Below are 27718 nucleotides of genomic sequence, written 5' to 3'. Positions count from 1 at the left end.
CAGAAACAGCTGCGAGCTTTTAATCATTTCAACCACGGTTTTCCCTGCGATGGACTTTCACTATCTTTCATGTGTCGCTGTATGATAAGGGAGCATATTCTTCCCTGGCCGTATGTTACTAATGATGTTTGGCATAAATGTGTCTTGGAAAATAAAAGCTCCTCTTTATCATCCCAGATACACGACCTAGAACTAAACACCATAGGGCACAAGCTACATCATTGTTCTCTTAGTTCATTGTGGTTAAGTTGATGATAGTATTATTGTTTTCAGAATGTGGAGTGGATTGTGAAATAGACCAAATACTGCAGACTTTAAACTGGTAAGAACTGGTTTGTTCAACCAAAACCAGTAGACTGGCCGCTTTAGCTCAAGAGTTTTAAACTGAAATAACCTAGATTTGGACATGCCTGAAACCCTTCACCTTCCATTCTAAGGCTTTAGTTTGTGGCACAGCACTGAGCAGTCAATGGCTCCTTTCATTTCCAGCAATCAGTACAGGCTTGTAGCGATACGGTGGTTAAACAGAGGAGCTGCTCTGATTATTGTGTGAGGGCCTACAGCTGTGACTCCTATTGTATCGTAACAGCAGGACTGTCTCCAATCTATCAGCACCGAGACAAGCTGATTGATTTATAGGTCGCACAGCTTCTAAGTGAATATTAAAAAGAAAAGCAGAGAGGTTTCTACAACTCACCCAGCATCTGTGGCACTTACAAATTCTGAATAAGTATAGAATATAAATGATAAAAAGCTCATCAGGCATGATTCAGCTGAGAGGTATGTTGAAACAAATTGAGAAAAGACACTGTTGAAGCAATAATAAACTTATTTTATTTTCCGAATAATCAAAGACAAATTGAGATATACACAATAGAATTTTCATCATCGTAGGAGATTTGTACAAAACAAATGGTTTTTCAGGACCGCATTTGGACGTTTGTCTCGTTGGTCAAAAGGTGAAATATCGGTGCACAGAAAAAACAAATCAGCAAATTTGAAAAAATCACACCGTGAGTTTTATTTAAGTGGTGAGAATTGTTAATAAATGGCAAATTAGTTGGCAATAAATAAATGGCAACAGTTAAGTCATAATTCATTGAATACTAATAATTTGACGACATAATAAGGAATAAGCTGCATATTAGAGTTAATTGTAACATTTATTACCATATATAATTTGACATTCTTCATTTCCTCTTGTTCTGTAGTAGCGTTGTGAATTTTATTAATATCAATCATTTTTTGTTAAGGAGCTCCACAAACATTGTTTATTATTAACATCGAACAATTAACATGCACAGAACAATCACCATTTTACCGTCAGATGATTATTTGCCATTTACTAACACTAGTAGAACTAAAATGCTGCTCAGCTCGGTTTGTGCATCATCATGATGCGAGACTTCCACAATGTATTACACAACCGGATGGAGTCACTCGGATTATTCTGTCGACAGTAATGATTTTTTTATTTTTCATAGCTTGGAAAAATGTTTTCCGATAGCAGCACAAAAACAAAATATATTGAAGGATTTCAGTATTGTTTCTACAATAGTATACAATTACAAGGTGATGCTAATTGGCCCAATGCAGCACCAGGGGCTGCACCACAGAGAGTCGTACACGCTTACAGTAGCACTAGTGGGACAGCTAATTACCACACCACCTACAGGATGAGCGCTCCCTCGTGGCCCACACTCCGATAGGCAGAGTTTCACTCAAACCAAGGCACCCGAGAAACAATCCGCTCCTTTCATCCAGTAGCTGCTATAAAACCCTTGAGCACGTCATCCTGCAACACACTCCTTCAGACCTAACTCATAATCATCGTCCTTATGTTCAGGGTAAAGGTAACTGTACAACAAATAGCTGAACGTCCACACACATACATACTCACTCACACACACACGTACTGTATATACAGCATCTAAGACATATCAAACCAAAATACCAACATGAAAAGTACTTTATCATGAAGTAACAGTAGTACTTTGGTCAAATTATTTTCATGTCTAAAATTCATCAAGTACATTTTTAAGGCAAAAATCAACCATTCGACAAGTCAAACGACAAAAGGTTCAAAAACCTAAACTGAAAATATTCCTATTTACAATATTTGCTCATAGAAAAATATGTCTGACTTGCACAGAGTTTTAAAGGACTCGCTTTAGCCTCATGTGCTAAGACAGCATCAGAGCCAGGGGGTCCACGGCACAGCGTTCTCCAATCCACTGCAGCTAATGAGCATCTAAACTAATGTTGCCAGTAATGCTAATTACACAGTTGCTATAATTAGTTAGATGAACATGTTACACTAATCTACTCACGTTTATCAGCCGTGTCCTTTAATTTGTAAACATCTTTTTGGTCAAATTAACACTTTTCAACAAATGACAGTGACAGTAAAGTTTTTCAAGGCTTGGATCTTGATTTTTTTTGTTCCTTCTACAGTATTAATTAACCAACCAGCAGCAACAATCACAATCTGCAGGTAAAAACAAAGACTAGAAATACAGTAAGATACAAATACAACACTTTGTTCTCTGAAAGCAAGCGCTGCAGCTAGGTCCAACCCTCTGCATGTACTCCAGTAGTGCAAAATGCGACCTCGGGGTCCGGGTCCGGCTGAGGCAGCTGTCGACGGGCATGTTCTGCCTGACTTGTTGAAGGCAGGGGAAGGGGGCGGGAATGGGAAGCCGACCACGTGAAGGAGGCATCTGACAGTGGGAGAGGCCGGCAGTCAGCAAGGGTCTGCTGATTTAGGCTCCGGTTCACAGGCTACAACTAAATGTCACATCGCTTCTGTGTCCAGAATTCCGTAAAGAGAGGTGTGATGCGTATTTACATCAATGATGGAGTCGGGCAGTGTCTGCTGAGCTCAAGCCTCAGCCAGTTCCAAATCATCACAGTCCTTCAGTCCCATAAAGCATGTGCATGTCTTTGTTTTGTGAAGAAGTGCATATTTACGATGTTACATTCTTGAAAATGTTACTATTAGACAATTTTAACTGGACACGGACATTCACAAGAAACATAAGCATCTCTGGTGTCTGCTTACAGTTTCAGGCACTAAGACATTATTCACCGAGCAGGTCAAGAATAAAACGGGCCTAACAGGTGATGTAGAAAAGTGTACAGGGCCAAGCGGGACGTGAAGCCAAGGAGGATCCAATGTACAGTACAGGGACAGTAGGGGGAAGTAAACCTGTCAAAGACACAGAGCGAGCGAGAGGATTAGTAAAGGCTCCAATGATGAACGATCTCTGTAATTCAGTCTCTACACCTGCTTGTCAGGATCCTGGGGTGGCTCTGCTCTTTTCTTTCTCCTATTGTGGACCACACCTTCTCCCTCACCAGGCCATGCCTCTGCTTTGGACCACGCCCACTCATTTTCTCTCCCTCAGTAGACTCTTTGCAATCAGTTCAATGTGTCACACCTGTGCCTGCCCTCTGCTCCCTTTACATACTGTACCTCCCCAGCCCCTTACTTTGGACTGGGTCATCGTCACATCATCCCTCCATGCTGCTCAGCTCATGCCAATTGTTGCATCGAACTTTCCCATGGACTATAATCAGTTGAAGGTTCCGGAACTCTTATTTTTTGAGTATGTTTATTTGTCTTAGTTTGTCCCGTGTTAAATCCTGGTCATGTTAGCCACACATTCCTCGGCATGAAAGTCGTGCATTGGCATCATTATTTAGCTCAGTGTTTTGTTAAGCTTGTCTTCTGTTAAACCTTCAATTATGTTAGCCATGCGTTGCTCTGCATGTAAGACGTGCATTGACTCCTGTCCATGCAAAGCCTTACAGTAGCTTCTTTCTATATCTAGCATTTGTTGTTTGTTCATGTCATGTGTTAGCCTCATTGATTTATGCAATGCAGTAGCCTGTTTGTTCATGCCTTGCCTTAGGTTATTTTGGACCTTTTTTTAGTAGTTAACTTAGTTTTGTTTATTCATTATTCTGTTCATTTAGTGTCTTTGCCCTCCTGGTTTATCATGGTTTATTTTTTAGTGTTTTGGTGTTTTCTGTTCAAATTTGGATTAAAGAGATTGTTTTTTTTCCATTACTTAGGTTTCGCTGGCTCTGACTCTGTCCAAATGGACCTCCAAACACTCGAGCCGCCATCTTAACACTGCTGCTGCATTTTATAACATTTTATAATATATAAGACGTCACTTTTGTTCTGGTTGAGTTGCAGACAACTCTGACATCCATTCTGTCAACATGTGAGGATGTTAGGTACCCAAAGGTGAAAGGCTAAACAGAAAATAATAGCAAGTGCTCAGTTTACTGATTACTCAGTATATGACTATAATCAGGCTTTCTGTACAAAGTGCTTTCAGCTTCTTTACCTCGTATTCTTATACCAGCTGGCTTGGGATCTGGGCTCAGTGTTTTATTATTACACTCACTCCCATGTTTGCAGTCATGGTTGGCTGTATCACCTGCCGATTACTGAACTAATGGAAACCCCCCACACAACATTTTCCCAGCAGCACTGGAGTGTCTGACATCTTGTCTGTATATACAAAATGGCAGTAAGGAGATAAGAAGGGACAAAAACTAAAAGAATCAAATGAACTAATAATCACCTGTTTAAAGAAATGAGGCCTCACCTTGGTCCTGGACACTACTAACTCCCCTTTGACGATCACTCGTCCTCTTTCAAGTGTTCCATTTGTCTCTGACATCAGGGAGTCGTGTCTCCACGATGTATGGAAGCCCGGCCCCATGCACCTTGTCCAACTCCACCACCCGCGCCCCCTCCGTGGTCCTTATCCGACTCTGGCTGGCTCTGGGCTCGCTCAGGCTTCGGGTTGGGGGTGCATGGCGGGTCGGGTTGTTGAACAGACATGGTTCTGCGAAGGTGGGTGCGCTTACACAGGAAATCGGGTTTTGCTGAGAGACCAAACGAGCCTTTTCTCAGCACCATTCTGACCGAAGGGGATTTCTTTGGTCTGGCTCTGTGCCCAAATTGAAGGGTGGAGAGGTGAGCCGCATAGCCCTCACTCAGAAACTACACATGCCCCAAAGAGAGAGAGATACAAACTCAAAGTGGTCAGAAGATTAAAGTAACTGAGTAACAACTAAACAAAAAAATGGAAATTGAACTACCTGGCACTGATTTTGGTACTTCTTAGACGGTCTGCCAACAATATATATCTGGGAGGGGCCCAGGCCAAGCATGTTGTAAACAGAAATGTCCTTCATTGAGCCATAAGCAGAATTAATCTTGATGTGACACTGGAGAGAAAAAAGCAGCAGACAGTCAGGGGTGGATATTGCAAACTACTGTCCAGATGAAAGAGTTGCACAAATCAAGCGCACCTCCTGGATCAGGTTTCTAAGAAAGATGGTCTTTTGTCGCAGGGGATCATGAACCAGGCCCTCGGAGAAGAAGATCATGCCGTGGGGAAAATTGTGCTGAGACAGCCAAGATACCACACGCTGCTTCTGCATATCAGGACGACCTGTGATGTAGATGATCAAATACCCCAGGTCCTGCCAGTGTCTGTCAGAAACACATCAAAAACCACTTAAGTAATGCATTAGGTCAACTGTGCCACTGTAACGGCTGTTAACCTTATTAACAACATACTCAACCCACAAAACGTGAGAGGATTCTACCTGACGACATCAACAGCTCCGGGGCGGACCTTTGGGTCACTGCCCATAATTGACACGCTGGCAGCAAAGGAGCCATCGATGCTGAAGACTACGCACTCCATTCCCCGTGGCAACACAGTCAGGTAGGCCTCTGCACTCGTTTGATCCCCCCTTGAAATGTGACAATTAAGACATGAAAGTACAGTTGATTCCCTCGCAGTAGTTATTACTCACAATCTTGCAGAGCAGTATGGAGTCAAATCGGGCTCAAAAGTCTTAGTTAAATACTTAACTATGAAAAAGTATACAGGAATTTTCTCAATTTAAATATACACTCAATAAAATGTATTTTATTCTATAAAACTTTAGGTATGAGCTGCAGTATTATTGGCTAAAACCTTCTTTTTTTTTTACAACGTAACAACGAAATTTGTCTACTGCATTTACTGCCCCCCCCGGGGCAGCAGTGGTGCCTTACTCAAGGACACACTTGGCGCTCTGGTGGGGGTTTGAATCAAGTGAGTCCTTGAGTAGGGGGCAACCTCCGAAGGCAACGTGACCGTAAAATGATTTGGTAGTTCCCGCCTCCTACGCCAGAACAAGAAACTGAAATAAAAAATGAAAGTGAAGAAAGATTTGTAATATAAATATATTACACATTTTTGGTAGTTTTTTTTCTATTCTCAGCTAGAATATATTTTAGCTTTTTAGTTTCCAGTAGTTTTATTTTTTGTTTTGTTTTTGACAAAGCAATAATTTAAATGATTTCCTTTTCTATGGTTTGCAGTTGTAGATGTTTTGATACTAAACACAGATAGAGACTCTTTGCTTACTTGACGACCATTTTAATTGGATAGACTCCCAGTCCAAGTTTCTTGCTCTTGGGTATGGTATATGTGACTCTCCCGCTGCTGTTGGTTACCTCTGTGTCAAAGTGCACCCAACGGCCAGACTGAGGTTGAGTCATCAACAAGATGTCCACCTAAGAGGGGCAAGGTTCCACAGGCAGAGATCAATATCAGTCTATTACAAACATGGTGAAGCAGAAAGCAAGCAACTACTGGTTTTGAACCTTTTCTCCAGTCAACGTGACCATATCCAAGGGTCCGTACATGAAGCGACCAACCAGCGTCTGGGGTCCATCCTCAGTGGCGATGACGTCATTTACCCTATGGTTCGCTGTGACATTCTGTTTATGAGATGAAGAGGAAGGTGCACTATGTTACACATTTAATTGCAACATAATACAAATCTTACTTTGCCTCTGTGCTTTTGTTTTGACATAAAGCAAAAAAGGCTCGCTACTGTGCGCCATTGAGTCATACCAACAAAATGAACCAGCCCCACTAGAAATGGTGATGGTCAGATCAGTGGACACAAAGATATTCCAGAGGTTGAACAGTTTAGAGAACTCAGGGTCTTATCAGGATTGTGGTGGGTGGAAAAGGGGGGTAATATGTCTCTTTATCCAGAAGCTCAAGAGCAGCTGAAGGGACAGAATAAGAAAGATGAAAAGATAAAAGATTATTCTGAACAAGAAGCAATGTAAAACATAGATGAGCTCTTTACAGCCAGCTGATCCCAGCACAGTACAAGACAAAATTAAGACAAACTCAGCTGCCCCGTTCTCACAGTGTAATACTGTAAGTACCAGTTTGTCCAGGGTGTCTGCCGCCTAGCAATGAAGAAGATTTGACCAAATAACATTAGCAAACCTCTGACTGGTGTAACATGGAGAGCTTCAGTCTTTGTTCCTCTGTACATGTATATCCATCAGTCTCAGTTGCCAGGGCCACCAGCTAATCCAGTGACTTGAGAACACAAGTCACAATTTATGATAGATGGCCACACCTCCATAGTTCAGATGTTGACTGAATGCCCCTTCCTCTCCCTCTTAATTCTCAAGAGTTCCAAAACCTTATTTAAAATTTTAGGATATGACTCCATAACCCATCATGTCCAGACAGGAGATATTGCACCAAACTCTGCAATGTTGGATGCGTAATGAAGACAGTTCGTATGAAATTGAGTTCAAAAGGAGGACTTGATCAGAAAAGCCATCAAGCCACCAGACAGGGATATGCTTAGCGCCAGTTCTCTGGTCAGGGAGATTATAAGGAACAAAAATAGACAAAGTTATTCTTTTGAATTTCTAAAATGATATCACTGAGGCTCACGTCTAGACAGAGAACCCTCAACCTGAGGCTGTCAAAGACAGGGGCCAGTTGATTGTTTTCAACATGAACAATCACTTCTAAAATGTATAATCTAATCCACAATGAAGCTGAACTGGACAAAGAGTAGGTACGGTACAGTTCATACATACATACTCCATAGGGAGTGAGAGAGACGTCTGCCTGCAGCTGAACAGACACAAATATAATCAAAAAAGGCAGGATATGACCTAAAAAAACATGAGTCAGGGGTGGGATGACAGGAGAGCAAAATACTATAACAGGTAATAACAAACAAAAGGATGATTTAGACAGTGTATTATACATGTCCTACAGTAAGTCACACACTACAGACACTGAAATTTGTAGAATAAAAAAGAAAAGAACTCGATTGAGGTTTCTTTGTGAATCTCTTTTCATCAAACTGCTCAACTGTGTGAGTAACATGGAAATACCAATCCCTTCCCTTTACAGTACTACAGTACTAGTAGGCATGACAGAGATGTCAGTGCTCCAGCTCGCTTCCATTTCCATAACCTTTACTTTCAGACTGTAACAGATACACATTTCAGGCAATTTCATGACTAAACCAAGGCAAAGAATATGCAATGATGTCAGGAGGCCAATGGCTGAATGCTTTTTAATGTCAGCCTTCAGTAGATGGATGTCGGCCGTGTCATGAGTCCTTTTAATGTTTGGCCACAACAGCCTAATAACTGTTCCAATAAACAACATTAATAATAAACATGTTCAGCTGTATTTGCTTAGTCATCAGTCCTTGTAAGTTACTGTTTGCCAGCACCGGGTCGGGAGCAAACATTCAGGCCTGCAAATATATGAAGCCGGTTTTTATGATTTCTGCCCTGTTTGTCACCAGTGAATCAAAGGCAGAGCAAACTTGATGTGTGTGACTTTTCTTTATACTGTAACATTTGCTAGGAAAATACGTAGGTCAGCCCAGAATACCAAAAGGTGGAAAACCGCAGTGGTATGCTAACAATACATAAAAATATTAAGTTTACAGTTTGTATACGTCCACGCAGAACAGGTTAGGTAAAGACCAGAGTGATAAGAAATAAAGAATCTGGAAATGTTAAAGAACTGATCATAATCTGAGCCACACCACCTCACTTGAAGCAATGAAGAGATACTAGTATCACAGTTTGAGCATGTTTCTTGTATCCAGAGACCATGTTTCTGTTATCACAGAAGCAGCAGGACAGATTGTTGTGTTGTGCAATTTAATGTTTAGCGTGTTTCCAGGATAAATAACCTGGAGATTTTGGAGCGTCAGACTTGAAACAGAGCAAAGAGAAAGCGACAGAGCCGAGAATTAAAGCCGATTATTAGCCCAGAGGTACAGCAGACACAGCCCATCATCTGAGAGGTGTGAGAAGGTCCAGAGCTGAGTTTGGATGTCTGTCAGAGTAACAACAGGAAAACTACATATCACCCTCCATTCAGAACGGCGGAAGGAATAAGCTGCAGACTCTGACTGAGTAATCTGAGTCACAGTCGTCTGCGTAAGAGCAGACTGTGTGTTTGCGTCTCCCTCCAGCTCCAACGAAACCCTCTCACAGAGACCAGAATCGGAGCCAATAGTATTAGTGCTGGCTGTGCAGGCTGGATCCCCACAGAGCAGCTCTAAACTGTAGCACGCGCCGCTTCGCATTCAGGACGCAGCAACGTGTCAGAGCCGCTTTCCTTCAGGCAGGCGCATCAGAAACGCATTACTAAACAAAACGACACAGGCGTGAACTGAATCGCACTAAATAAGAAGAAGAAACACTCCCAACCTTCAGCGCCGACAGGTTTCCATGGTACAGTTCTATTTATAGGCCCATGAAAAGCAGGCAGACACTAAATCCTTGCCTTTAAAAAGTAGCAGATGAAAGGAGCCATAAAGATTTGACATTGAGTGTTCAGAAACATCCAGTAATTGTGTCTGTTCCCGCTTCACTGCTCCAAGGTGAAAACGTGGGAGAAGATTCCTTTTTTTTCCAATATAACAGCCACACAATAGTCATGTAGATTATGGCAATGACGCAATCTGACCTGATATAATACTTCATCTCCAGCAGTGAACACATAACCTGGAATGGCATGCTATGCCTGGTTAGAAAACGTAAACCTCTGGGACTCTATGAACAGAAAACACTATGCCTCGAAATCTAGCAAAGATCTGAGCCAATGTCAGCGCTTGCTCTTTTTGTACAAAATCAACTTTAACCCCTACCTTCCCTCGTCTTGGTCATATTTTGTGATTTTGGAGTCTCCAAATGGTCACCTTGATCCTCGACTGGACATGGTCTTGCTTTTGTTTTTTTAGAAAATCTTAATGGAATTCAGGTCAAGTTGTGGTGTACATTTGTTATTGTAACCACATACATTGGTCTTGACATTTCTTTAGTTAAAAATACAAAAATAAAATGAAGGCAAAAAATGATCTCTGGTTTGTGCGTTTGCTTAAAACCAATAACACCAAGCTCAATAGTGTAGACCTTACCAATTACGATCTCCAACCAGTACAACCAGTTAGTTTGGGTGCGCCTGCTAGTATAACAACAAAATGGGGTTTGAAGCAGAATAGGTTTTATTTGCAGCAGAAAAACTGTTTGTGTGTGTGTGTTTCTGACAATGACAGGCACATCACAGACAACAGACAAACACACAATATTCATGCGTTTGTTCACTTTCATTTCAAATTTACTGTTAGCTTCTAAAAAGAATTATGAGGCCATAAATTCCCAATTGTGTTTGCACGACACCTGGAAGAGAAGGTTGTTTACACAGACTAACGATTAGTTACCCTCAGTTTAACATGCGTCCTCCTCCGGAGCCATTTTTCTCGCGGGCTGGAAGGCGAGAACGGCGCCGAGTCCAGGCTGTCCGCCTCCTGGGTCTTCACGCAGTCACATCGCATGAGCTGCCAATGGACACGTCCATATGCAAGATAAGACACATGTTGAAAGGGGATCAGCATTCAGGGGTGTGACGATCCGGACTCGTCACTGTAATGAAACGCTTCTGTGACGAGAGCGGCGCTGACACAGATTAGGGGTGAAAACGACGCGGGGGACGTGAAGGAAATTACCGGCGGCTACTTGAACGCGCCGTGCACGTGTGGCTGTCGACCCCGAGGCTCTTAACGCTTCTGGACGGTTGAACACGTTCTCATAATTATCACGTTGGACTGAGAAAGCCTGATTTGAACAAATTCACTTCGCTTCCTGAACAGTGTCCTAACGTGAGGCAGCATTAAGTAGAGCTAGAAACCACTGAACCATAATAATGGTCTTAATGTTTATTAGCTTTCTGACGATATCTGCAGCGCTTTGTGATCCTCTGCCAGCGCTCATTATTCCGCTCACGTTTCCTCGTCATGAGCAAAGGAAGGAGCAGACGGTGGCCGTTCTCGCTTATCTAACACAGCTTTAAATACAATCATCTACACTGTGATTCCCCGTTGATGATCACGGTTACTCACGGCAGCTCGGGGGCCGCCGCTGGCAGTAACACAACCAGGCCTGAGTTTGGTTCCCATTCAGTTCTAGGAACCCTGTATGTGCCCTTATAGCACGGTAAGACTAAACAGATCCTATAGGTTTTTATAACTTGAGGAATGTGATGACAGAAATATGGAAACAACCAGAGAAGAGAGCTGAAGACCTTCACACGCCTAAGCATTAGGCCGAATGTACAGTAATGCGTGTCGCATATATAAAATCATACATGTTTAATGAAAATGCTTCTAACTTGACTGACACTAAGCTGTGAGGTGTGAAACCTGCTTTACATCCCCACATTGAATGTTCACATGTCATGACTGTGGCCAAACACTGATTATGGTTTATTAATAAAGGTTTCCTGGTTTTAAATCATGGAATCAACTATGTGTTGTCAGTCTAAATCAGTCACCAGTTCTAGTCACTTGTCACTGAGGTTCTGTTAAAGTGTTTTGTTGCCTTTTTGTGAATGGCTCAACCACGACTGCTAAAAGCTTCACCTGCTGCCAGATTTTCAGGCTGTTGTAGGCACAGATGGAACTCCTGAATAACAAAGCAGCATCTTTTATGCTGTTTGTGAAGCGAGAAGACATTACGGACTGCAAACAGCTGTTCCACAAGCATCGGCGCTGGGCCACAGAAACCCAACGCTTCCAAGGTTTCACACGAGGGCATCAAGATGAGGATAAACATCCCAAATAAAGTCAAACACGGGATGCCTCCTTTCCACTATCCACATAAAATTGACTTTATTATTATTTAAATGCCATCAACCAAATAGCCTCCTTTAGTCTGTTGTGATTTTTCAGTGTCCCGTCTCGTTTAAAGCTCTCTACACGACTGTACCTGTCGGAGAACCAGGGCTGCTACGTCGGTGGACTCCCAGTAGGAGGCGTGGAACAGGTGGGGCAGCGCCACCGTTGGGAAGGCGGTCAGCACGTCGGGGCAGTACAGGGCGTAGTCCAGCCTCTTGGAGCCCCACCATGTGCTAGAAACTTCACCACACAGAGTATGTAGTCAGGCAAACGCTGACGCTGCCCCCTTTAAATCTCTTGTTTTTATGCAAGTGCCAAAAAACACAATCACAACCATCTGAGATTGTGTCGTTCGTCTCGTGCTTTGCTCACACCTGTCCCCGTGGACCTGAAGTAAACGGCTCTAACCGCAGCCAGCCTCCACTCACTGTTGCTGATGGTGTTGCCCAGCTGGCCCATGGAGCACATGGACATCTGGCTCTCCACGCTGGTCACGCTGGCTCTGCGCCCCCCCTCGTCTCTCCCTCCGTCCTCGCCCTGGGCCTCGGTGGGCTGCTGCGACGCCGGCCCTCGGTGAGCTTGCTCGCTTTCCAAAAACACGCTGGGATGGCTCTGGATGCTTTCAGCTGAGGAGGGAGGAGACGAGACGAGGACAAATGTGAAGGGATGCTTCGATAGCACAACCGACTGTAGTCTGAGTGTGTAAATCAATGCTGTCATCTGGTCTAATAGGATTTTGCAGCCTTTTTGCTGTGTATTGACTGACTTTGCTTTATTAATGAAAACCAAACACTAAGCACTTCAATAACAGAGACTGCGTCTACACTTTATGCTGCTGAATTCAATTGCTCTGGCTTAGAAAGTCCCAAAAAGCATCTTGCCCTTGTTCCAGCTGAAAATGAGAATAATTTATCATCGGCGGTCGTCATCTCCCGCCAGCGCGTCTCTGCCCAGCAATCGCCTAGTTTCACCAGGCGCTTATTGTGTACGATGCAGCCGCGCATGTTTATGTTCCCCCCTGCTGTCCTGGTGAGAGAGGAGATACCCGCTGCATGTAACACAGCTCCTGCTTAACACACACTGAACTCTCAGCATCGAAGTCACTATCACCAGGCTCAAAATGGCTCAAATCTACTATTATGCTTTTACCCAGGCCTTGCCTGTCAGCTCTATGGCACTGGACTGGATGTGGCTTAACTACTGCAGCGCTACAGATAAAATGTTGACTTCAGACGTGACCTACTATATAAGTCCTTGCTCTGCTGAGACGAATGTAACCTATAAACTGTGTATAAACTATGTGAAGTCATTTATCACTGTAATATGCAGGGCACCACTCCGTTGGACCCTGCTGGCAGGTCCTGGATTAACCAGAACACGTTGTTTCAGGAGACGCGTTCGCTGCATCTTTTTCCTCATTCAGAGTTTTGTACGACCCCATTTTGTGTGTTTACACGAAATAACACTAGATGCAAACGCTAGGGTTCCCTCCACATCCAATGTGTCAACAGGGACCGGCGCGTACCTGTACAGTAGGTGCATGTATCAAACTCAGGCGCCAGAACAGCGGGTCTGCAGCAGCAGGTATGGGCAGGTTAAGCCACTCAGCTACTGCCGGCACGGCTATAAATAGAGCGGCGGATGCAGCCACATGTTGGCTGTTTTGTCTGTGGAGGTCCGCGTCGGCAGCGGAATACCGATCAACAGCCGCTCTCGCAGACGTGAGGGGAAGTCTGCTGTGCCTAATAAGCCCCACACAGGGAAAAGGACAGCCAGGGTCGGCTTTAACTGACGGCGAAGCTGCCGGAATCGTGCATGCGCCGCGTGCATGTGGGGACGCTACAGTCACAGCTTGGCTGATTGGAAGAACTTCTGTGAGAGAAGTGTGAACTTGTTTGAAATCTGACATTTATCAGAAATATTTACCCTAAAAAAACACATGATTTATGGTTATATTGTTTTAAATTTCTTTTTTGTAATTGATGTTGCTTCATCTTTTAATGACACAACTGTAAATGTTTTTAATGTAGCTAATATTCAACCAAAAATCCTACTACTGTAGTACTGCACTGTATACTTGATAGTTATAAATCATATTTATTAAAAGGAGGAGGATCTGAGAAATGAATCTGTGTTCATCAACTACCGCACACGAAGAGGAATCTGCTTACATGAAGAGGATCTCCTCCGAACCCGTGTAGCTATACTGAATGCTGTCTGTGGGAAACCTGGGTCCAGATGAGGCAGGTTTTCAGAGTTACACAACAGAACTGAGGTGATGTGTTAGACCCTGTCTTCCTGGTGTTTCATTTATCTTCGATTTATCCCACAAAGCATTAAATCCCTCGCCTGGCCTCCATCATGACAACTGAGTGACACAAATCACAGACCATATTCTCCAACATTTATAACTGCAGTGTAAAGGAACTTATGCAATTATAGCTCTTTGGGGGATTTTTCCATCAATGAGGCCTGTCCAACGCCTCTGAGAGGAGCCGTGTTTTCTCTCAGCCTCTGGAACATTAGCACGGTTCCACCTTGCTTTTAAGCAGCACAACGAGCAGATCGAGGCAGATAAAACGCACAAACACAGGCCTTTTCAAAAGGACCCACGCAAAGCAGCAGCGGAGAGCAGCCTCAAAGGGACTGGGCTGGAGGGAAAGACATGACGAGAAAGAATGTATGGAACATTTCCCATTAGAAAACCAGCATCCAGACAGGAAGAATGTGATTTACACGCCAAACAGCTGATGACAGGGGCGAAATACAAGGACGAGCGGAGAATTCACAAGGTGAGAGATGATTGCGCTGCGGCCTTGAAGCATCCTCGAAAAAAAAAAAAACGGGAAAAGACTTTCAACCAGTCCTCTCTGAACACACTAGCATCCAATTAGCCCATATTCAAATTAATAACCAAAGTGTTTACATTAGAACACTGGCAGCCGTGATGAGTCTAATTCCATGGACTGTGCATTCGCCATCGTGCATGATCATATTTCGCACCGGACCGCTGTTAGGAATCAATAGGAGGAGGCCTCATTGTCTCTGTATTAGCGACATTCGTCATAATAATAGCTCCACTAATGACGGGTGTTGATGTTGAAGTCATGCACACAGGAGCATGATTTGATTGGCTGTCCCTGCCTTCAGAAAAACTAATTACCATATTATCCAGCAGGAAACGAGCACCGTGCTCCCCTGATGCATTTGTGCAGGTGGGCGTGTTCCTGCCTCCACGTGGACCTGTCTGTGTTTTCTATTTACAAGAGAACGCACACGTGACCTGTAGTTAAACCCTATGATGTAAGTGTCTGCTATTACACTTCATCGTCTTTCTAAGCCCACTTGAGGCTAAGAGGCATCAGGTCTCCTGCTTTGTGGCTCAACGAGATTAAATTAGATACAACTTACACCTTTGTCATTGACTACACATTGTAAAATTGCTGCATTCATTGCTTTCATGACTCGTTTGGACACAGACTGATGGGCTCCATGTTTAAACAGTAAACAGATGTAAAATCAAGTAATTGATCCAGATTAAAGTCAAGTTTAAATGATAAGATGAATTAAGCACTGTACTATATTTAGCTACAGTTTTGAAGCATTACTGTACTTCTACTTCACTATTGCACTCATTATTATACATTAAGTTATCAAAAGCATCACATTCTGCATCGTTAAATTTTTGTATAATTCAGAGCTTTCATTTAAAACTTTACCCTGAATAAATTATATTAAAATACGCCACTTGTATTATTTCAACAAACAAATGTATAAATGCGTGTATTTCAGTTTGTGTTGCATATTCACAATCGCTTGTGTCACGTCTCCTGTTTTTTACTCAGTTGCAATAAAAGTGTGAGAGGTTTATTGCAAACAGGACAGCAGCCGTAAAGACGGCGAGTTGGTCTGAGACGTTTACGCAGAGGCCACTTTACTTAAACGTGGGATCAAGAAATGAAACACAAGCGTTCTGTAACAACGTGTTGTGAATCTGACGTTTTTTATTAGGACATGACGTGTTTTATTAGGATACTTCATAAGAAAACATTTACAAACCTTCTATAAATGAGGCCCAGTTGTATCAAAATGTAACCTTTTTTTGCTGTTCTTTTCAAACGCACAGTGGCCGTGTCCTCATACTCACTCTTGCCTCCCACTGTGGCATTTCGTTTGCCCTACATTACATGAGTGTACGGCGTGCACTGACTCTCTCCGTGAGCCAAATCTGGGCTGTTAACACAAATGATCAGTCCTTGTCCTACTTTCTGTCAGTGAGGTAGGTGGACAGAGAGGCAGGGGATCCAGACAATGCGTCATAATAGCTGTTTAGAATGAGCCTCTGTGTCCCAACATACTTCAGATAAATCAGCGACTCATTAGGAACTGGGTGTCCACGACCAGCCCTCCGGGGGATACAGTACAGCCGCCCTGTGCCACAATCAGCAGACTGATAGCTCGTATACTGGGCCTCATCCTCTGAGGGCTGAGGCGGCTGAAGGTACTAGTGTATCATTGCGTCAAACGACTTCTGGCTTTGGAAGCAGGAGTTTGCTCAGCGTCTATGTTGAGGATGTGCAGCCTGCATCTGTGCATGTGCTTTACTTCTTACTAAGCTGTAGAATCTCCTCGCTGCCATCAGCCGGCGCTACTAACAGCATTCATCAGAGGTTTCGCACCAGCTTGCAAATGCAGAATCCAAAAGGTTATTAATATACCACAAAACAGATGAACCAATGAAATATTCAGCAGAAGCTGCTGTCGCATCTGCCCCACGCTGGAAAATTGATTTTTCCCCGTCTTACCTATGAGCACCGTGCGTCCGTCTCCTAGAGGGTAGCGCTGGTAACGGGGAACCGCGAACGGCGGCAGCTTGTGAAAGAGCGGCTGCAGCAGCGGCTCCAGTCTGGAGGCAGAGGGGTCCGAAGGGTAGAAGAGGTTGAAGATCTGAGAGCAGGCGGGATGGAGTTGGCTCACTGAGGGTTAGACAACAGACGGAGGGATATAGAGATGTGCCACAAAACGAGGAAAGCAGCAAATATAAAACACACACATACACTCACACACACACACACACACACACACGCGCACGCACACACACACACACACACACACACACACACACACACACACACACACACACATTTCGTTTGCCCTACATTACATGAGTGTACGGCGTGCACTGACTCTCTCCGTGAGCCAGGGCTGTTAACACAAATGATCAGTCCTTGTCCTACTTTCTGTCAGTGAGGTAGGTGGACAGAGAGGCAGGGGATCCAGACACTCTTTGTGGAAACATTGTCTGCTCCGTACTATTGCAAACAAGCCACACACACACACACACACACACACACACACACACACACACACACACACACACACACACACACACACACACACACACACACACACATTAACGTGCACTCTTTGTGGAAACATTGTCTGCTCCGTACTAATGCAAACAAGCCACACACACACACACACACACACACACACAAGGGACATGACAACACCCCGTTTTTGATCTGCATATGTCTGATTCTCACCCTGAACCGCAGGCAGCACAGTGCGTCTCATGGCCAGCACCAGGCCCAGCGGACATCCCAGCAGGAAGCAGTCTGACACCTCAAAGTCGAATCGGCCGGGGTTCAACACCAGACTGGTGCTGCTGCCGCCACGCACCTCTCCACTTTCCTTCATCAAACTGAAACACAAATTAGGACCATTGACCTTTAATGTGTAACAGTCACTCTGTTTAAATGTTGACTGTTGTCTTGATCTACCACTCCAACACTGTGTGAATCTGTGATCGCAGATGCGTGCTGGATCCAGATGTTTTGCCTTTAAAGCGATGAGTCACTGAGGCCTCTCTGTGCTTTTTTAATAGAGGGGGTTGGTGTAGGCTGCTTTGGTTCAACATTCTGGGGTCATTGTCAGCATGGAGCCTGCACTGCTATGACTCAGCCTGTGCAGCTCTCTGCGCTGCCAGCTTTTCACAGGCTGCATCATACTTACATGAACGGCTGAAGATCTCTCAGCTCTCCAGCGAGCCATCGTTTCCTCATTAAGTCTTTTCATCAACAGAAAAGGACTGGACACCTTTAAAACTAAACTCAATAATGCTCTGATTACCTTTTGCTTTCTCTGCTGTTTGCACGCATTGTGTCCATCCCTCCCACCACGCAGTCTGCCTCTATTACAGTGAAGAAAGTAGTGATGCCTGTATTGACGATGACGCGCACGTCTCATGCTCGCGACGTTAAATGTTCTCCTTGTTCCACTTTGAGATGTTAACATTTGTTTCTGCAACAATACAAGCTCTGAGTAAGTGCACCTTTCATGCTCAGGCACATAAAAGAATTAGTGTCAGCCTCAGAAGGAGGTACGGGAGAGCTGCTCCCGTACATTTTCTGCCTGCTTAGATTAACGTCCCCCCTTTTCTTGTTAAAGGGTGACAAACGCTATACGGCTTCCTTGTTCTTCAACAATGGTTGACATGTTTTGTGGTGATGTGATTTTCACGTTAACATATATATAACAGCATTTTGGAACAAATAATCCCATGAACATTAGGTGTGTTTAAGTCGCTTCTGCCACAGTTGAAGTTAAGCTTGCTCTTTCTTCTACAGCTTTAACACCCAATAGATTTATGACCGTATGATGTTAATTAGGTTTATGTGAGATCCAAATTTATTATTTGATGAATGTATTAATGTATTTATATGTATTATAACAAAATCATCTATTTTAATAAAATGTAAGAGACCAAGCTCACTGTTTACTGTAAAAGTAGTGTTGTGGCCAATTGCACATGACGTCATAAACAATTAGTGAGGGCCAAAACACAGAAAGGTGAAGTGATCCACAGGCACCCAGTGGACCGATAGGAGACTAACAGGAGGGACGGTGGGTTGTTAAGATTGAATGGCTGTGTATTCACCAGGATAATGATACTGGGGGTAACACAGCGTATACAGGAGCAGGGGTGACCCTCCACAGGGCCTCAGGGAGGCTTCAATGGGAAGTGGAAGAAGCGAAAGGTGCTCTTCACTGCATCCTAGTGGATCTCCTGCTGCCGTGAGGCCCTGCTGCTGCAAATCAAGTGACGCTTGGGATTTCTAGTGGGAACACTGGTTGCTAAAAGCGAGTCGACGTGGTACTCCTACAGACACTGGGTCGTACACACACGCACAGACTCACACAGCCTGGCTATTCATAGTCCAGCAGAGCCAGGTAGACAAGTAGAGCAGCTGCAAATATCGATGAGGAGGGGGGTCCAGACGCGTGTCATGTGAACCCTCTTACACATCCATCAGGATCAACAAGTGTTACATCTTCTGGGAATTTAGAGTTGGCAATTCCACTCTGACGCTCATGCAGGGGCTGTCCATGCTTAAAGACAACACATACTGTAGATGCAACCTGTGTATTGACTTTCACTGCAATTTCAAATCCTGTTGTTTGCTTTGTCTCGATCAGAGGCAAACACTTTTTTTCATAGTTTTGATGAAAAAAAGTTTTTGCGTTGATTCCTGCTTTGCACACTAATGTTCAGCTTTAGGCCGTCATGTCAAATGGTTTCCACTGGACAGGCGCCTTGTCAGCGTTCATTTGTGACATTTTTTGACTCAATGGTCTCATGAAAATAAAGAAAACCATTGCAATGACAAGGTGTGCCCAAACATTTCACTGGTGGTGTATACAGTTGCAGTAAATGTGGTAGGTAAAGTATAGTGGGCGAGTAGGAACTGCTGCAGTCACTTGCAGACGCAGTATTTGACTGCTCATTTGTGTTTTTAGTAGTTATCAGTAAGCAGTATCATAACCTTATACTGTAATACTGAGGTTATTATGTAATTGTGTATCAATAAAGTTAGATTTGTCCACTAATACTGTTACTGAGTACTATATCATTTTAATAGCACAGTCATTTTATATTATTGATATATGCGTGTGTCATATTTCAATCATCCAAACAGACCCAACACATTCATGTGTAATTGTTATTTTTGGTTCTTTGGTTCACATTGACCTAATAAACCATTAAATGCTAACTTGTCTCTGGACTAACAGCGGCAGTGTTGCAGTACATGCTTCACCTGGAGAAGAAGCTGTGTTGGCCGGTGGAGGTGTCTCCGTCGCAGGAGTCGCTCTGCTTGCGGCTGAGCGATGGGCCGCCCGGCCCGTGGCCCTCGTTGGGGGCGGAGATGTCGATGTTGCTCTTACTCAGCCTCTTGCTGGAGCTCAGGCCGGGGCTGGACTCGCCCAGCAGACCCGGGCTGTCCTGAAGGGAGAGGAGGCCGGTGAGCACTGAGAGAAGCCTGTGGAGGGCGTGAATCTGGTAGATGTGGGTGGATTTGAATAGCAAACGAAGGGGAGGATTGTGCAACAACTGCCAGGGGACAGGGGCAGAAGATAAGGCTGCTTTCTCTGGAGCAGCATGACTTTAACGGAGCATTCACTGGATCCCAAACCGTCTCCCATCATCGGCGTGTGAGCGGCGAGCTCGTACCTTCAGGCTCTCGGTGCTGTTGTTCCTGCTGCTGTTGTTGGGGCTGCCGGGCCTCTGGTGGTTGCTGAAGCACAGAGCGTCGAAGCACAGCACGCCTCCCACACAGTCGCCCATCAGGCAAACCTGCGTGGAAACACTGGGAGTTAGACGCTCTCCACAGACGCGTCCATCAGATGGTGAGTGATGCTTTTGACTCCGGGGTAATATTTGAGCATGTGGTCTCGTGAGAGCAGATCAAGGCTGGTGCTGGGAGCATCAGCATCTGTTTTAGGCATTAAGACTGTGCATTGTCATAAAACCTGCCTCTTTGAAGACGTGCTAACCTGTTAGACAAAGGTAATGATCTCATTGCATTTTCAACTGATAAACGAGTATTGTGGCGTTGGAACTTGGGCCTGGGTTCAGTAATATCCACTTTGGATCACATTTACTTTACTACAAAAACAAACTCTTTCAAAACTCTTCAAAAGCCAGTGACAGGGTTACAATGCGTTTCTTGGGTAAAACAAACAGCAACAAATCCAATAAACAAAAAAAGAAAATCAGGTTCTGAATGATTTATTGCGACTTTATAACTGCAGCAGTTCAGCCTCCGGCCTCAGAGTCTCATCTGGTGCATGTGGCCTCAATTCCTGTGCCTGTTTATCATGGTCGTCCCTTCCACCTGTTTTCCATGTCTTATGTTAAAGGACCTCCACCTCCCACCACGTTTGCTGTGCGTTAACTCTGTTGCTGCTTCGTCTGGTTATTGAAGATTTGTTATGAAGATTTGTGAAGGACACATCTGCCGTCTCTTTCAAAGGCAGAAAACCAAAAAGGCTCTGGGACCCGACAGTGTGTCCCTAATCTGTCTGCGAGTCTGTGCGATCTTCACCCAGATCTTCAATCATTCTCTGCAGCTGTCTACAGCCCCCAACCGCTTCAGACAGTCCACCATCGTGCCGCTGCCTAAGAAGTCCACCAACCAGCCTCAACGACTATAGACCTGTCGCCCTGACGTCTGTGGTCATGAAGACCTTTGAGAGGCTGGTGCTGAGACCCCCTGCAGTTCGCCTCCAGGAAAAACAGGTCAGCTGGTGATGCAGTAAACCTGGGGCGGCACCACATCCTGCAGCACCTGGATCTCCCTAGCTTATAGGTCAGGATCCTGTTTGTGGACTTCAGCTCTACCTTTAATATACCATCACCCCTGGAATACTCCACCATAGACTAACACAGCTCACCGTCCCCAGCTCCACGTGCCAGTGGATCAAGAGCTTTGTGACTGACAGGAGGCATCAGGTGAGGCTGGGCACCGACTCAGCATCTCAGAACCTGTCTGTGAAACTCTGAAGTATGCAGACGCGATGCGATTGAGCACCTGAACTGGGCCAGACTCAGAAAACGAGCTGTCAGCATCACTGCTGACCCCACACACCCTGCACACAAACTGTTCAAACTCCTCCCCTCTGGCAGGCGCCACAGAACTATGGCCACCAGAACCAGCAGACACAGAGTCAGCTTCTTCCCCCAGGCCGTTTCTGAGCTGAACTCCATCACACGGGGGAAGGACTAAGTGAAACATGTGTGCTGCAATTTTTAATTTATCTAATTCTACTTTTTTATTTCTTTTTATGCAAATAATATTTGCATAAATAATTTATGTAAATAATTAATGTTCTGTATGGGGGTATAAAAAGACGGAGTCAGACCTAAAGCAATTCTATGTTTGTCTTGTCAAATAAAAATGATTTTGCGCTCCTTGTTCCCTAGTTAGTTTGTTTCCTGTTTCCATGTCAGACTCTGGTTCCTGCCTTCAGATGTTCCTTCTTCTGCCTCTATTTGTTTCATCACTAAGGATTTTGTTCTGTTTCTGCGTCAGTGAGTTAATGTTCCTCCCTCATAGCAGTGAGTTTGAGTTCTAGCCTTTGTTTGTACCAGCTTGTTAGACCCTGTCTTGTTTTGTAGCATTTGCTATTGTATTACAGTACCTATAGTATTCAGTCCAGGTTTTCTGCTTACAGTATGCAGCTTATGCATCCTTTGCCTTTTAATGGTTTATTTTTTTGTTGCACTTGGGTCCATCTTGTTACAGTAGGTTGTCATTACCGTTGGATAGTCAGTGTGTCAGTTAGCCTTTTTGAACTCTTTTGGATCCAGGTTCAGCCTGTTGCCATGAAGGAGCAGGGGAAGGTTGGGTTGGACTAACTGATTGTTACTCTCATGCTTCCACTCGCTTAAATCCCTGAAGTGCATGTTATAAGTGCCAATCCATGTTCATTATCACACAGCAGCGATATAAAAATATATGAAGTACACTAAGCTGTAGAGAAACACTGCAGAGCCAAAATCAAATTATGTAATATTCTCACAGCTAATAAAATTGCAGGCACTACAGTAGCAGGGAGAGAATCAAAGCTCATTTAAAAAGTATGCTTTTGGTTCTATTAACTGATGCCCTGGGATGTGATGATGCTAATCAAAATGTTGTTGATGGATAGCTCTTATTCATGTGGCAACAACTCTGTCCTCGCCTTTAATACAAAAACAGGCCCAGCTGACCTGACCGGTGAATCCCTGGCCGTCCTCCGACTGCAGGAAGCTGTGGTACACCTGGTTGGCTCGGGCGATCACTGTTGCCACGGCGTCCTGGTACCGTGGCGAGACGATGGCCAGGAGCGGGAGGGCGGCCAGGGGCAAGTGGTCCACGCTGCTGGACACGCAGCTCTCATCATAGCTGTACGGGTTCAGGCTAGCGGAGAATGAAGGAAAGAGGGATGATCAGGTACAGAGATTTATGGATGAAGAGGGAAGCTGGAGAAACAGTTTGAATCACCCCCTTTTCAACATCTGTCCTTGCTTTCTCTGCAAAATGCCAGGCACCAGTTTTATTTATACAGTTATGTAAGAAGAGATGGAGGATAGAGAGAATTCATTATGCTCCTTTGTGAAACGCTTCCCTTTGACTATCGAACATCTATTAATGTGTCATCCAACCTGCTCATAATGCTCTTTATCTGATTTGAAGCCAGGTTTTTCCACAATGTGTGTGTGTGTGTGTTTGTGTGTGTGCGTGCCTGTGTGTGTGTGTACACAAAAAATCTAAATGAGGAAAAGAAGAATGTTGCTGTATCTCTAGAAATAAAGCACAGATTCAGCTGCACAGCTATGTCATATACTGTATAAACACCAGGGTTGGTAGTTGAATTCCTCACTCGGTTAAAGCGTCTATGAAGGAGTCACAGAGACGTAGCTAATGACCAACATGTCCCATGGTTAAGGTCCTCTTTCTGCACACACCCATTGGGACTCAGCGTGTAGATAGAGGTGCATTTTAAAAGGCTCAGATCCTACAGCTCATGTATTATTACTAGCGCAGATGTTTCAAGTGCACCCCTGCCTCTTAATTGGCCAGTAAAACATGGACCACTCTTTACACACTTTAAGTAAGCAATTTGTGTAACAGGTGGGTGGGTTCATACCCAGAATCACCAAGTGGGAGTTTTGCATCTCAGGGGGTTTAAGGACTTTGGGTAATTAGAGTAAACATTGTGTTGCCATGGTTGTGGTGCCACAGATGAAGAACAATGAAGTGCATGTAGTCAGATCGGCCCTGAGGAGCTTAATGTTCTTTAACTGACTGAGTGTTCTGCTGTTTATTAGTCACATTAAGCCTTTGCCTCATGGACTAAACTGGCTGCATGTCTGTGCAGATTCCTCATCACGTGTTTAGAATCACGCAGACCAAACTTCAAACCAATCCAGTTTCATTATTGTCTTTGTTTCCTATCCGTGATTATGTGCCGCTGTGTGTTTGGGAGCAACACCTAATGCTTTTAAAAACCTCCTGGGACAAAGGAGGCAATGGATGTAGCTGTCGTGCTCATCGTCCAGTCGATGATCCTCAACGGTCCTCACAAGTCAGAACAAACAGGCACCGATCGTGATCGCAGATAATGGTTTCCATCAGCTACTCTCCTCCGAGTCCGACGGCCCAGCTTTGGAGCCACAACGGGAAAAAACTGTATGTGTTTGTCTGCGTCAGACATGGTTGTGTACAGTTGACCTGAAACAGATGTTGCACTGTGCCCTTGATTGCTGCTGACAGACAGACAGACACACACACCCTGCTGCGCCTCTTATCCCAGCTGAGCAAAGTGGAGTTCACAGACGGTCGGCAAAATGTCAACGCAGGTGTGAAGAATAATGCGCGACAAAAACCGCGACAGCGCGACCTCGTCAGCTGAAAAATCCCTCTGAGGGATGAGCAGGAGGAAGGAAGATGAACTCTTATTCATCCCAGTGGCTCCTCTTAATTAAGCTTCACGTGTCATCATTTATATGAGCATGAAAAAACTGTAAAGTGTAGTATTGTATGTCAGTCTATATAAACATCAGCTTTAATAGTTTTAGCACCTGCATGAAGGAAATAATTGATATAAAAATGGAAAATGTCAGGGCTTTATTATTATTTAATGCATATTTCAACTAGTTATTCTCTCCTTGTTGTATAATCTCGTCTCTGTTGTGGTGCAGTAGCTCCTCCCCCTGGATTTATTTCTCCAGGGAGAAACAGTCGCAGCCCAGATTGTGGATCTGAGGTGTCCTCCCTAATTCAGTTCCATTCTAAGAAGGGACAAACTGTAATTCTCCACCACAGGAACTGTGCTGCTGCTGAGGTCGGCTTCTACGGGAAGAGTGAGACATTCAGCTCAGGTTTGAGCGCGTGTGCTAGTCTCCTCATAACATAAACCACAATCATTTGCTTGGGTGTATTGACTTTTGGAACTAAAACAGGAAATCCCAGCAGCCCCTCTAATGCCTGCGGAGCTTTGAAGCTGTCTTTATTGCCGTCCACACCTGATCTTATTAGGATGTTGTTAGCAGCAGCCTGACACAGTCTCCAGAACCCGCGTTTACCGAGCAAAAACAAACGGGAAGAGAAAAGGCCGCCTTGTTATTCTGAACGCAGCTCTAGCTCTGAGCGGGTTCATAAGTCAGAGGACGGGAACAGAGGTTCAACACCTGCTGCAGCTCGGCAAATGTCAGGTGAGATGCTCGTTAGCGGCGCTGCATAATTAGTTGATTATGCGACGGCTTGTTTGCATTAGTACGGAGCAGACAATGTTTCCACAAAGAGTGCACGTTAATGTGTGTGTGTGTGTGTGTGTGTGTGTGTGTGTGTGTGTGTGTGTGTGTGTGTGTGTGTGTGTGTGTGTGTGTGTGTGTGTCAGACTGGCATTTTGAAGGTATGCAATCAATGACTTTAATTCATCCGAGCCGCGTCATTAAAGTCTTTAAACATACAAATGTCTGCGCCACCGAAGCGTCCACATCCCATCTGCTTAAAAGGCTTTCATTCATAAACCTACTAAACTACTCAGACATGTGATATTTGAAGCACATGTTTGCTGTAGATCTATTTCAGATTCCTTTCCCCCTTATTTAAAAACGTCATCTAGCCAAAAACTTGACATCACAACCAGTGCAGAGGCAGATGATTCCAAACGTTCTGTTTAGTTCCTGGAAAGCAGCGCGTCGACTCTTGAGTGAACGATTGTTATGGATCCAGGATGTGAGTCATTCGCTCACGAATGGTAACGTTCAATGCCCCGGCACTCATTAGTGAATGCAAGCGGTATGAATATGCGGAGGTCAGGCTGCAGTGTCACTACAATGTGTCTGACTGCTGCCTTGTTACGGGCGTGAGCTGACTCCAGACCAGCCGTAACGCTACCTCCATGCGGGAGCCGCTCATCACTGCTGCTCATCTCCATGTTCATTACTCTTGAACCTGTCAGTGGGAGCGGCCACAGTCTTCCGGGTGCACAGGAAGTCTTCCTCCAGCCTTCACGTCCACGGAAAGTGGAGCAGGAAGCTGGACCGAGCGGGTAAAGTCTGAATCGGCCTCATGTCACACACCATAACCTTGACAGAGGCTCCATTATGCCGCCTCATCGCACTGCTGCCTCCGCCGTCTAATGGCATCAAGCTGAAAATTCAGAACGCGGCAGAGATTCCTGCTTAATTGCTCCTCTGTTTCCCAACGGCTGGTTTAGCGTTGCACACAATGTGCACAATTAACACAAGCCACGATCGCCCTCTGCAGAGTTTTCTTAATTGGGGAGAGGACCCGAGAACAGTCGCTGTCGCCGGCCACTAATGGGTACAGTAATGAGTCTCCGTGTCCCTGAGCTGAGGTCGCTCACTGTCCAGAATGGCCGACTTTCTCCCCCTCGCTTCTGTGCACTGAGATTCACATAATCCACTCTCAGTAATGATTCACATTGCTCTCTCTCTCCTGCAGCTCAGGTGAGGCTTAGAACAGTCCCAGTGTTTATTTTCCTGGCTGCTGCCGTTAATTGGACGTGTGATGGTGTTAAAACACAGATTTAGAGCTGTAGGAGTGTTTTTGTGTGTGGGATGTTGTCATGCCGGTGTGTTGATGGACCGCGCGGTATTTGTTGTTCTGACACCCAGCGCCTCGCCAGCACAGCCAGGTACGGCGCGGCCATTAGCGGCCGAGCTAATGGGGAGCGGCGTCCACGCCGGACTGGAACCCGGACAATGCCGGCTAAAATAAATGGAGACTCGCCGCAAGGACATCCGCCAGTACACAAGGAATCCTCAAGTGCCGAGTCCAAAGTGGTTTGTTTGTGTGAAAGTTGGTATTGGAGGCGCTAAGAGGTTTTGCCACCTTCACTCCGCGGTGCGATCTTCAGTCAAGCTGTTGCCCAGAATGAGACTAAATCAGGCGCACAGCAGCAGTGTCTGCCTGTTGCTCGGCTTATGCTGCCACGCAAATAAATGAGGTTCCGCTCGCCCACAAGCGCAACAGTGATTAGGGCAAAGGCCGCTAAGTTTGCCGCGTTGCGTTCGCTGCCACGTGGGCGACTGAGTCTGTTCCCACCGGAGGCGACGCAAAGGCGGATTCATTTCTCACAGAGGATGTGTTGTAATAATCTGACCAGTAAGAATCAGGGCGAGACAAAAATATTACTATTCATACTCCGAGCTGGATTTCAAGTCATTGGTTGCAGCAAGAAGTTAAAAATCGAGTTTTGTAACATTCAGAATAGAGCAGCTTTGCACAGTTAACGACTGAATGAATGGTTGTTTTGTTTTGCGTGTAAGTAACGTTTAATGTGCTGGAAATTTAATTGTTATTAATTAAAACAT

At 44.7% G+C, this 27718-nt stretch overlaps 1 protein-coding gene across 7 annotated transcripts in view; it reads right to left on the bottom strand.

Annotated features, from left to right (window-relative positions):
• Positions 1–811: 811 nt before the first annotated feature.
• The window catches only part of pitpnm3 (PITPNM family member 3), a 65278-nt gene continuing 38371 nt past the window's right edge, over positions 812–27718 (bottom strand). For 6 of the 7 annotated variants that reach the window (XM_029170753.3, XM_029170754.3, XM_055513969.1 and 3 more), the window contains 15 exons: positions 23102–23291; positions 20561–20683; positions 20148–20332; positions 17595–17752; positions 16854–17024; positions 12477–12674; positions 12140–12288; positions 10597–10713; positions 6686–6802; positions 6447–6595; positions 5635–5784; positions 5335–5518; positions 5122–5250; positions 4623–5023; positions 812–3208 (listed from right to left, as the gene is read on the bottom strand). In XM_029170753.3, the coding sequence (XP_029026586.1) occupies positions 4697–5023; positions 5122–5250; positions 5335–5518; positions 5635–5784; positions 6447–6595; positions 6686–6802; positions 10597–10713; positions 12140–12288; positions 12477–12674; positions 16854–17024; positions 17595–17752; positions 20148–20332; positions 20561–20683; positions 23102–23291 (2347 nt within the window). In that variant the 3' untranslated portion in view covers positions 812–3208; positions 4623–4696. Of the gene's footprint in view, positions 3209–4598; positions 5024–5121; positions 5251–5334; positions 5519–5634; positions 5785–6446; positions 6596–6685; positions 6803–10596; positions 10714–12139; positions 12289–12476; positions 12675–16853; positions 17025–17594; positions 17753–20147; positions 20333–20560; positions 20684–23101; positions 23292–27718 lie in introns of all 7 variants that reach the window. The other variant, XM_055513966.1, reaches the window with a different exon arrangement.

This window comes from Betta splendens, chromosome 13, assembly GCF_900634795.4.
Source record: "Betta splendens chromosome 13, fBetSpl5.4, whole genome shotgun sequence".
NCBI classification, from domain to species: Eukaryota; Metazoa; Chordata; class Actinopteri; order Anabantiformes; family Osphronemidae; genus Betta; species Betta splendens.
This window is presented reverse-complemented; position numbering and strand designations above follow the sequence as displayed.